Genomic DNA, 11133 nt, shown 5'->3' on the forward strand with positions numbered 1-11133 from the left:
GTTTTCTATTCAGGCTTACTGAAAGTTACTTGGTGGGCAAATTTAAATTAACTTAAATAACATTTTTCTTAAAAGGCCTAGTAGTCTATGTGTATATACAGTAAATTATAACTTGTTTGCATATGTAGATGAGTATTGGTCTGCAGACTGTGACAGTTTCTTGGACTAACCAAGCTCTGACACATGTCTTGGTTCTGTGATTGGAAAGACTATTCCAGTCAGCTGATCTAACTCAGCACTCTAGGACATTTGTAACAATGATAGGAATTCACCAGACATGTATTAAATACTTAACATTGTGCAAACAGTTATTTTCTCTCTCTTTCTGTGTTCTACCGTGTATTATCTCAGCCAAACAATGAGCCAAAGCCAACCCTTGGTTTTCAGTTCAGGCGTCTGCATTCTTTTATTTTCTATTTTAGATCAAATTACAATGTTAATAATATCAGCATTTGGATCTAACCAACAGCAAATTACCTGAGGAAGTTAAAGCTCAGAAATTTGCAAAAACATGACAAAGCTGCAAATACAGCTAATTTGCAACTGCTGAAAGCTTTTCACAGATCCTCAGTCTCAGTTGATTTTTTTCTTCTTGCTTATCTGATTATCAACATTACTTAGATACTTCACTTAAATCTGTGTCTATACTGATCAGCTCAGTCTGGGTACCCATGCGTCTCTCTGTTGCTACAAATCTCTTAAGTAATATCCAGTAATTGATGTTTGCAGAAAAGTTAAAACTCTTGGAATTACTTTCCAGTTATTTTGTTCAAGTCCTTAGCTGCCAATTAAATAAATAAATAAATAAATTAAAAGAAGATAATTACAAAATTGCCTGGAAGTGCTATGCAGAGATTTGGGGAAATGGCTTTTTATGAGTTAATCGAGATTCTGTAGCTCTTAGTTGATGAGAACTGAGCAGTGATATAAGCATATTTCTCCCATGCGGCCTTTTTTTTAAGGCTCAAAGAGCAGGATTGGGTGTACTGTGTCTTTTAAAAGTAGCTTAATGATGTCTTCTCTCTTCTGGTATATGAGTCTGAGAAAAGATTGACAACTCTGTGTTCCGTACTGTCACCTCATTCATGCCATTTGTATCTTTCTTTCTCATTCTTTTTCATGGCTTCTGCCAGGCTTTCCTACTTAACTCTCACCTAAGTGAGAGGTCATTGTTTGTGTAAGTACTGCAAAGTAGCATTCATATCAACATATGAATGTTGTAGATGTTTGTGTTCCTACAATCCTCTAGTCTGCACCTGTAATATTAAGGACTATTCAAAGTTTATGCAAAACCCTTTCAAGAAGCTGCTGTTTCTAATTGTTTTTTTCCTCAAGCTGTCATAGTTGAGTTAGTAGCTGTATCATTAGCGCTACCAATTACTGTTTTTGTTAAACTGATAAAGTAACACAATATAAACGTATCTGATGTTATACAAGTAGTTTAGCTATTAAAACTGAGCCTTATACAGACAGTCCTATAAGCAGATAGTTGCCAGAGCACCAGCAGGTACACTGTTAATGGCTATGCTTAGAGTTGGTAAATCACTACAAAGGTGGCTGGTATGAAGAATGTAAAATGTATTTCTGCATTTCTGGCTCAGTATGAGCCATCTCCATAGGCATGCCTCATATTGAGGGAGTCCTCTTGTTTCTCTTCTAGCATTTGGTGGAAAGCTGAAAAGCCCCCTGCGTGTTGTTTTGGTTGCCACACATGCTGACATCGTCAATCTGCCTCGGCCTGTTGGGGGCGAGTTCTGGTATGACAAAGACATCTCCTTGTTGAAAGAAATCAGGAACAGGTAATGGGAACTATATTTATACATCATGTTTAAACATGCTAATTGGAAAGAAAAATATTAAAATGGATTGGAATAGGTAAAAGGTTTTGTATGGCTTATATGATACTGTGATATTTTGAATATGTTCAGGAAGCATATGTTGTGCTAAAATTGAAAAAATTATCAATAGTACAGCAAGTAAGCTGCCCTGAGTGAGCTAAAAAAAGCCAAGTTGTGTCAAAATTAATTGTGATGTAGGCAGTCTCACCCTGTAAACACTGGGCTACATCCAAAGACCCATTCCAACTTTCTGTCTAACATCTTGGTTCTGGGGTTTTTTGCTGGTCTCAGAAAAGTAGGCCATTTTCAGCTAAAACTCTGAATGCAAAAGAGGAAGCTTTACCAGAGAACTGCTCTTAGCTCTTTGCTGATTTAGGATAGGTGTGTAAAAAACTTAAATGAGGCCTGGAAGTACTCCCCACACAGTTTGCAGAAAGCTGGACATTGTGGAGTCACACAGGTGACAAGGTCATCCAAGAGGGACCTAGAAGATAGCGAAACTTGTAGAATTCTTCAGCAAATGCCTGGAGCACACTCTAATGGTAGATGGAAATAGGGAATTTTCCATAAACATAGAATTGTTTAAAGTAACAATACCTTATGTTCAGAGTAAGAATGTAAGTGGGAAACACTGGGTATGAAAAATCATCCATACCTGTGAGTATGGACACTTGTCTGGGCTGTACAAGAAACAGAAGTAGGAATTCCAGCACAGTGGTGTGGGGGAGGGTAGTATCTTAATTAAGTATTAATTAGTTAATTATCTTAATCAATTGAAATAAACCAATAGAAAAATACCTGTGTGTTATCTTTGGTGCTGAAATCCTTTTAAATGCAAATCTGTCCAGAGCTAGGCAAACAGGTTTGTGTGGTTGGAAAGTCAGAAGGAAGTGAGAAAGAGAGCTGTTAACAGCAATGACTACTAAACTATTTAAAGTGAGAAGAAAGCAAGCAACAGACTTTAAGACCTTAAAAAGAATAAATTCCTGTAATCTCTTCTAGTAAAATGTTTCATTTTGTAATTAAAAGTCATGTTGTGTAGTTACAATTTTCTTATGCATAGTCACTCTTCATCCTGAGAGAAAACGATTTTCTCTTAATATCTCTGCTTATTTTCAGGAAAATTATACAGCAGCTACAGTGTCTGTGCTTATAAAATATCTCAGCATAATCATTACTTGAACTTCATAATTCCTTGAGGAAAACAACTCTAGTATAATTTAAGATGGAAGTAGAATTGTATTAAGAAATATAACAGATTTGGGGCTAAGTTAATAATAATTATTTTCCTTTAGATTTGGAAATGATTTGCAAATTTCGGAAAAGTTATTTGTCCTGGATGCTGGAGCATCTGGGTCTAAAGATATGAAGCTTCTCCGAAATCACCTGCAAGAAATAAGAAGCCAGATAATTTCGGTAGGTAGTGTCTAATGATCTGACTTGCATCAGCCAAAATGTGGACATTTGTGTACTAATCTACTGTAAATTTCAAACTTAGAACAATGAAACATACAGAAACCACTGTTTTCCAATTTCTAAGCCACACACGTGACAGGTCTTGTGATAAGCAAACCCTTGACATCAAAGATTCAGTCAGTATTTTGCAAATAGTAGCTGTTTCGAACAGATGACCAAAATACTCTCTGTTGAAAGGAAACAATTTGATATTTCAGTTTAAATCAAAAACAGTTTCGGTTTTTGATTGGCAGTGATTGGATTTCAGCACTGCCCCCCCTTTTTTGGTTTTTCTAATCATGATATGCATAGTATTACATGCATACAGCATAGTATTACAGAGAAAGAGAGAAATATATTATAAATATATTTCAGGGAAATAAGTTTTTTCACTAAAAACCCTCCAGAGTAGAACAGTTTTCTCAACTGTTAGAAAAATAATTCCAAATATGTATATGTAAACTGAATATGTATTAACCTTTTACTGCATTTTTAATTGAAAAATATTGCTTGCAGTTGTATCTGTGCGAGTAGCTATATGCACGTAAGACTAAAGGTAAAGTGTAGCCATGATTTGATGTTTTCACCATGAATCCATAGGGACTTCCATCCTAAGTGTGACCAAGTCAAATTTTTTGTAGCCTGTGTTAAGTGGATTAATATTATGTTACACACCAATGAGATTTTCTGCAGCTACTTTTGAAATGTATTTTTTTGTAATTGATTAAAAGTGTATGTATTACTGAGTTAATTCTGTGGGTTGATGAAAATATTTGGATTTGTGCAAAATTTAGCCTATTTTACATTCCTGATGGTCTCTTGATTTTGTAAGCTTTTTTTCACTAAGAAAGCTTTATTATAGCTATTGTCACTAGCTTGAAATCTGAAGGGATTTACTGCAAAGAAGCGGAGGCTGTGGCTGGAGAATGTAGCAAGAGGGCATCAGTGAAGTCTGAGGCAATCACTAAATCAAAGTACCACTTTTGCTTCTTACTTAATACCCTGCTGTCTCATGTTTTGAAGTAAAATGATCGTGTGTACTAATGAGTACAGATTCTAAATAAATTCTGATCATTTCAGAAATAAGCATTAACTTATAGATGCATGACAGCAGCTCATGGTGATATTTGGAAAATTTGCTTATTTCAGTGAAAAAACTGGTTTCTGCAATTGACTTGTTTAAGAAAAGGTAGGTAGGTATTATAGCAAGTGAATGCCAGATGAAAGAGTAAGGGTCCAGCACAAAGGGAACTCCTTAGATCTGAATATTCATTATGAATGCATCACACCTCCATTAAAACAAACGAAAAAATACTACCACTATTCTCAAATGGATGTTTTCTGCGCTTTTCTAAGACTTGCCCACCTATGACTCACCTGTGTGAAAAAATAATCTCCACACTGCCTTCCTGGAGAAAAATTAATGGACCCAACCAGCTGATGTCCTTGCAGCAGTTTGTGTATGATGTACAGGAACATCTTAATCCCCTAGCAAGCCAAAATGACCTACGGCATATTGCACAGCAGTTGCATAGCATAGGAGAAGTAAGTATTTTTATCTAAATTCCATCTCTTTATTTGCAAGATACTGTTCTGGTAGAATATTGCTTTATAAGTTTAAGCAAATGTCTAAAGTTGTTCGGTTTTTTTCTCTTCCTCTTAAGACATCATGAGAAGTACAGAATGCTTATTAATGCTTTCTGTTATCATTATTAGGTCTTCTGGCTTCTATTTTGTTCAATGTAATCTCTTTGAGACAGGAAGAATTAGAGTTTATTACTATAGTTGAAAGAATATAAAATACCCAGAAAGGATCATTATGTTACCAGCTTCACTGAAATGTTCACTGCATATGAAAGATCTATATGTGTCCATTAGAAATTGAGTAGTAGGATAACACCTTTGCATAAATAGCTTGCAGGGCATGACTAGGCTTTCCAGCTGTTGGGCTCTAATCATTTCATTACTAGTGTAAAATAACAGCAAGATCTGGTTTTTGTTCTCAGTACTTGAGAACATATATATTTATATGATATATTTATGAGATATATTTAAATGCACTATTGGTTTTTTTTTCCTGTGAGCAGTGTTAATCAAACTGTTCGGTCAGTCTGTTAGGAAGGTGAGAATGTGGGCTATCATCTTGTACTTCACAAGATGTAAACAGTAACTTTCATATTTATAAACAGATTAACATTATGCAGAGTGAAACTGTCCAAGATGTTGTGCTTCTGGATCCTCGCTGGCTCTGTTCTAATGTCCTTGGAAGAATCTTGTCAGTGGAGAACCCAAAAGCCCTCCATCACTACAGAGGTCGGTACACCATCGAGGACATCCAGCGTCTGGTGACAGATAGTGACGTGGAAGAACTGATACAGATTTTGGATGCCATGGATATTTGTGCAAGGGACCTTAGCAGTGGAGCGATGGTGGATATTCCTGCTCTTATAAAGACTGACAATCTCCACAGGTCTTGGACAGATGAGGAGGATGAAGTGCTGATATATGGTGGTGTTAGAATCGTTCCTGTGGAACATCTTACCCCATTTCCTTGTGGAATTTTTCATAAAGTTCAGGTGAATCTCTGCAGGTGGATTCATCAGCAGAGCACAGAGGGAGATGCTGATATACGTCTGTGGGTAAATGGATCAAAGATTATGAATCGAGGAGCTGAGCTTTTAGTGCTGCTGGTCAACCATGGGCAGGGTATAGAGGTTCAAGTTAGAGGACTGGAAACAGAGAAGATCAAGTGCTGTTTACTTCTGGATTCTGTGTGCAGCACCATTGATAACTTAATAGCCACGACCTTACCAGGTCTTCTGACTGGGAAATATTACCTTAGTCCTCAGCAACTGAGGGAACATCATGAACCAGTAATGGTCTACCAGCCTAGAGACTTTTTCCGTGCGCAGAGTCAAAAGGAGACATCACTAACTAATACTATGGGGGGATATAAAGAGAGCTTTAGCAGTATACTGTGTTTTGGGTGTCTTGATGTTTACTCCCAGGGAAGCCTAGGAATGGATATTCATGTTTCTGATCTGAATCTACTTACCAGGAGAAAACTAAGTCGACTTTTGGATCCACCTGATCCAATGGGCAAAGATTGGTGCCTTCTTGCCATGAACTTGGGCCTCCCTGACCTTGTTGCAAAGTACAATACAAATAATGGAACACAAAATTATTTTCTCTCAAGCCCAGTTCATGCCCTTCTGCAGGAATGGAGTAATGCACCTGACAGCACTGTAGGCATACTAATGTCTAAGCTGAGAGAATTAGGTCGCAGAGATGCAGCAGATTTCTTACTGAAGGCATCTTCTGTATTTAAAATTAATTTAGATGCTAATGGTCAAGAGGCTTATGCCTCCAGTTGCAACAGTGGAACATCTTATAACTCGATTAGTTCTGTAGTGTCACGGTAAGAAAAGGTGTTTTTTGTGGGCAGCCTTTCAAAGTGCAGAAAGGATAAAAGATACAGTATAAAAGTTACAGTGCATACTAATTTATGAGCTTTTGCATCAGAGGATCCTTCTCTAGCACCACCTTTTATGTGCATAAACTTACTACTCCTAACTGTGAATTGTTGCTCTTTATTAAAAAGACTGGTGTACTTCTGGTGGTTTAAAACTATTTCTGATTGAGAATGTGCTGCTTAATACTGCCATTTCAACTGGAAAGTCTTAACTTTTGGATTATGTACTGCAACTGTTTTCTATAATTCTTCCCATAAAAGTTAGGGGGAGAGGAATAGCACATGGTACCTTTATATGTGTATGTTCCTTACATTATTTTTTTTTCTTTTAACTGTGTTCTCTGCTTAACATTTTTCTATATTTGTAAGGGGAGAAATCCACCATTTGTGGTCAGTCTGACCAAACTTAAGCGCATTGTTTTTAGCTGAAAAAGTGAGTGCCTTTTGCAGAAGGGAGAGTGCAGTTGATTTGAATGACCCTGCTGGAGTTACAAGAACATGCTACCTCTGTTTCACTTAAATTGTCTGCATGCTTTTCATTGCAAGTGGTGCTTGCCTGTTAATTTTTCCTGCACTTCTAAGTCATTGGTGATGACTCGCGCAGAGCATTCTTGTGCCAGTACTACAGGTATAGATGTGATACCTAATCAACTTCAATTAAAGTCAAATCATAATGTGAAAATCTCTTAAACTTGCCAATTATCATGCTTCGTTATTTCCATGCACCTCAGGTAAAAGTTCATATCATTATAATAGAGCTCAAAACCACAAGTGTTGGATACTACAAATAATATTGTCTAGCTGTCAGTTGTAATTTGTGTATAACAAAGGTTTTCTACTATTAGATCCTGCATTACTTACTTCCTGTACTTGAAAACTTTGATGGGGATAAAAAAAAAAAAAGGAAGCAAGGTTTCTTGCAGTGATAACTTTAAAATTGATATGAGGGAATATGATTCATTCTCTGTTCTAAAAAGCATGTAATTTTCATGGTGCGATAAGTGTTTGTTTATATATATTGTATGTACATATATTAAGACTATTTTTTCCTTAATCTTACATTGTAGTAAATTTTAAAGGATTTTTCTACAAATAAACTGTTGCTTGTTGCATCCTTGTTGATCACATTCTGTTGCTGAAGGGTATCAAAACTTCTCTTTTCTTCAGAGTCAGAATTGAGGAGAGGTAATGCCTGCCTTCTGAAGTTCTGGGAACCTCCTGTTTGACTTCATGGGGATTTCTTAGTATGCTGCAGGAATATTTTTGGCGGTTTTTTTTATTGCAGAGGTGGTTCCTGTGCAGCAGAGGGATCTGCATTCCTTTTAACAATTGGCAAGCCAAAGCAGTTTGCTACATAGCTTTTCCTTTGTGGTTTTTCATAATGGAAAGCAAGACAGCAAATGTGAGTCTGTCATCAGGAATTCTCCAGATAACGCCATGCTGCAGAGAGAGAAGACACTGCATTAGAACTTGTGCTCAAACAATGGTCCTTTACATTAAATATCCCCTCATCACACAAGGTCCTCTGCTGGTGCTGCTTATTTAAAATCTCAGCATCTCTCCCTGATAGCTGCACAGTCTTGGTATGGCACGCTATGCAGGCATCTTTGCACAATAGTTCTGCCCTGCAAAGGATTTAAGCAAGATCTAAAAATGCTAGTTACTGTTTCCCCCTCCCTTTGCCTATTTTGCCCTTGCTTTTTTAAATCTTTCCTCAGGTTCCAGCTATTGTTGGGCTCCCTAGTTAACCATTCTTTTAAAATCTAGTCCTCAATAAGAAGTATGGTTTATGAGCAGTCCTACCCTGAGCTCTCTGTGTTTTGATATTCTGCCCACTGCTGCTCTGAGTGGCTCAGTGCAGAGCCCACCTCTATGCAGCCTGTATTTATCTCTGTCAACTAATGGCCACTTCCATACCTCCACTTCCAGCTGCAGACATGTTTAGTACTTCTGTCAGAGTCTGGTAAGTGGAGGGGTCTTTCTCATGTCATAAAACTTCCTGTGTTTCTACCAGAAAAGGCTTCCTCTCCAGCCCACTTTCCCAAATGCTTTATGTACACTGGAGATGTGTGGTCAACTTACCAACACTGATGAACTACTCCTTTTACTTTCTTTCTGTTTTTCCCTTCCCAACAGTATTTATTGCATGTTTCTCACAGTTCCTTGCTTCCATTTACTATAAAATGCAGACCTGGGTGTATAAATTAGTGGACTCTATGACAAACCTTTGACTAGCAGTTACTGCACCATTTATGGTTTTCATGGTGATACACTCAGGAAAGTGAATCACAGTCACAGGATAGCTTTGGATTCCTTTCTTATAAATCCTGTGCTACTGATAAAAAAAATAAAAACTTTGTTTCCTAGACTATAATTTGGGGATAAAAAAAAAGGCTAGCCAAGTTGATACATGTGAGTATCCCTTCTATTGCTTCACTTGTATTAATGTATCGTCTTGTTTTTTGTGAATGTGACTAGGAGCAGAGCTTCATTCTGCACTTTTTAGAACCGTGTTTAAAAGATGCAAAGATCCTGCCCTTACTCCAGAAATGGAGAAAATGGAGGTGTGTGCAAGGTCAAAAAAGTTTAAGTGTACAGAATGTATAGTTCATGTAAGGAACATGGTAGTTTTAGCTCCTGACAGTGAACTGAAGCTGGATACTAACCATCTTTGTAGCTTCAGAGAAGAGCTGCTGAAACATAATATTGAAGATAAAGCAACAAATGACAATTTTCATTTCGTCTTCAAAATCTATAATAGAGACTAACTCTCGAGTTTGTTGCTCAAGGTCAAGATGCATTACAGATTAGTTTAGGGAAGTATTCTACTGGCACCCTTCAAGTCTTACAGAAATTTTCTGAAGAAGATAGGGAGGAAGCAAACAGTTTGGTGCAGCACATTTTCCCAATGATTTCTCCCAAGCATGCAGCAGCATGCATCGAAGAAAGCACTTCATATGGCTATTTTTAATGTGTGTTACTGGTTGTACTGTCTTTGGAAGTTTTGTTGCTGACCTGACTGCTGAGTTTGGAAAGCCACAAGAGATCAGTGGTTACATGCAAATGATTTTAAAGTGGGACAAGGGCATCCAGAGGCAGCCTTGGGTGGAGGTGAATATATGTTTATATGATTTTTTATGGATATATGATTTTTATTTTTACATTATTTTTATGGATATATGATTATATGAATTTTCTCACTTTAAAAGGATGAGGAGAAAAGGGTAAGACAAAGTGAGTCATAGGTTTTAGGACCTCTGGGATTCAAGTGATTGAGAAAGTTATGAAACTACAAGAGTTTAGAAACTCCTAAATGTCACATGCTTGACAGAGCCACGTTTAGAAAGAAGACACTTTCCTGAATGGTCAGGTCTTTACAGAGAGCAACAATCAAGTTTTTAGAGCTGGCTGTGCTGGAGCCAATTCCAGGTCCTAAACTTCTGTTGTCTGTGTTACTCCCTCAATTCACTGTAACTTTTTTATAGCAGAGATGCATTGTTGCAGCATCATTTAAAACAGGTGCCTCAATTTGAATTGCATCACTGTTTCAACTTTGCCAATGTAATGGAGGAGTAAGGCCCAAGTTGTTACTCCTAAGAAAGTAAATGAAGCATGCTGTTGGCTAAGTCAGAGGAGATGGAGCATTGCAGTATCTTTGAAGGTGGCCTAAAAGCACTCTACACAATATTAAAATTTATTTCTATTTGATTTTTTAATTATTATACTCAGTCTACTGTGTCACCAAAAACAAAAAGCACACACCAAAAATTAACTCACGTTTCTTTTCAGGCATTGTCTGACTCACAAGACAAGGCAGTGGGTGGAAAAGAGAAAGAAAATAGGTTTTCAACAAGGCCTAAGGTACTTGCTTTCCAAAAGGGTTACAGCCAAGCCATGCAGACCTTGCAGGTAGAAGTATTTGGGTCTTCAAAAGTCAGGTGAGCAGTACATAGAAGGGAGCGTATTCCTCTGTATGGCTACACCTTTTATCATAACAAGCTTTACAGCAGTGGGACCAGCAGCTATCCTGTCTCAAAGCCAGATGAGGATCTCAGTGGACCTGGTTCAGCTTTGCATTAACCAAACTGACCTAGTGTTTCTGCACCAGCCAGACTACTTTGGGTGAGGTCCAAATCCAACACATGCATATTTAAAGACTGTTTTTCCGAAAGCAATTGTTGCCATTTGATTCAATAAACTGTATTATTAAGATAGTAGCAAACGTTAATAGTTAGTATTAGTTGACATTAGTAGTAGTTATGCTAAGGCTTGGTAGGCCACATGTAACCTGCAGATGAACTATATAGCAGATATTGCAATGTAAGCAGTGTAGCTAGGAGATAATCTAGGAATGTACCTTTTGGCAAA

General features: G+C 37.4%; 1 protein-coding gene and 1 long non-coding RNA gene across 3 annotated transcripts in view; one reads left to right on the forward strand and one right to left on the reverse strand.

Annotated features, from left to right (window-relative positions):
* DAPK1 (death associated protein kinase 1) overlaps positions 1-7877 on the forward strand; it is an 84535-nt gene extending 76658 nt beyond the window's left edge. For both annotated transcript variants that reach the window (XM_015653426.3, XM_015653427.3), the window contains 4 exons: positions 1661-1799; positions 3134-3254; positions 4650-4838; positions 5483-7877. In XM_015653426.3, the coding sequence (XP_015508912.1) occupies positions 1661-1799; positions 3134-3254; positions 4650-4838; positions 5483-6715 (1682 nt within the window). In that variant the 3' untranslated portion in view covers positions 6716-7877. The remainder of the gene's footprint in view (positions 1-1660; positions 1800-3133; positions 3255-4649; positions 4839-5482) is intronic.
* Positions 6811-11133, reverse strand: part of LOC107216364 — a 9877-nt gene continuing 5554 nt past the window's right edge. Inside the window, exon 2 of the long non-coding RNA XR_001525504.3 lies at positions 6811-8205. This is a non-coding gene — a long non-coding RNA (uncharacterized LOC107216364). The remainder of the gene's footprint in view (positions 8206-11133) is intronic.

This window comes from Parus major, chromosome Z, assembly GCF_001522545.3.
Source record: "Parus major isolate Abel chromosome Z, Parus_major1.1, whole genome shotgun sequence".
NCBI classification, from domain to species: domain Eukaryota; kingdom Metazoa; phylum Chordata; class Aves; order Passeriformes; family Paridae; genus Parus; species Parus major.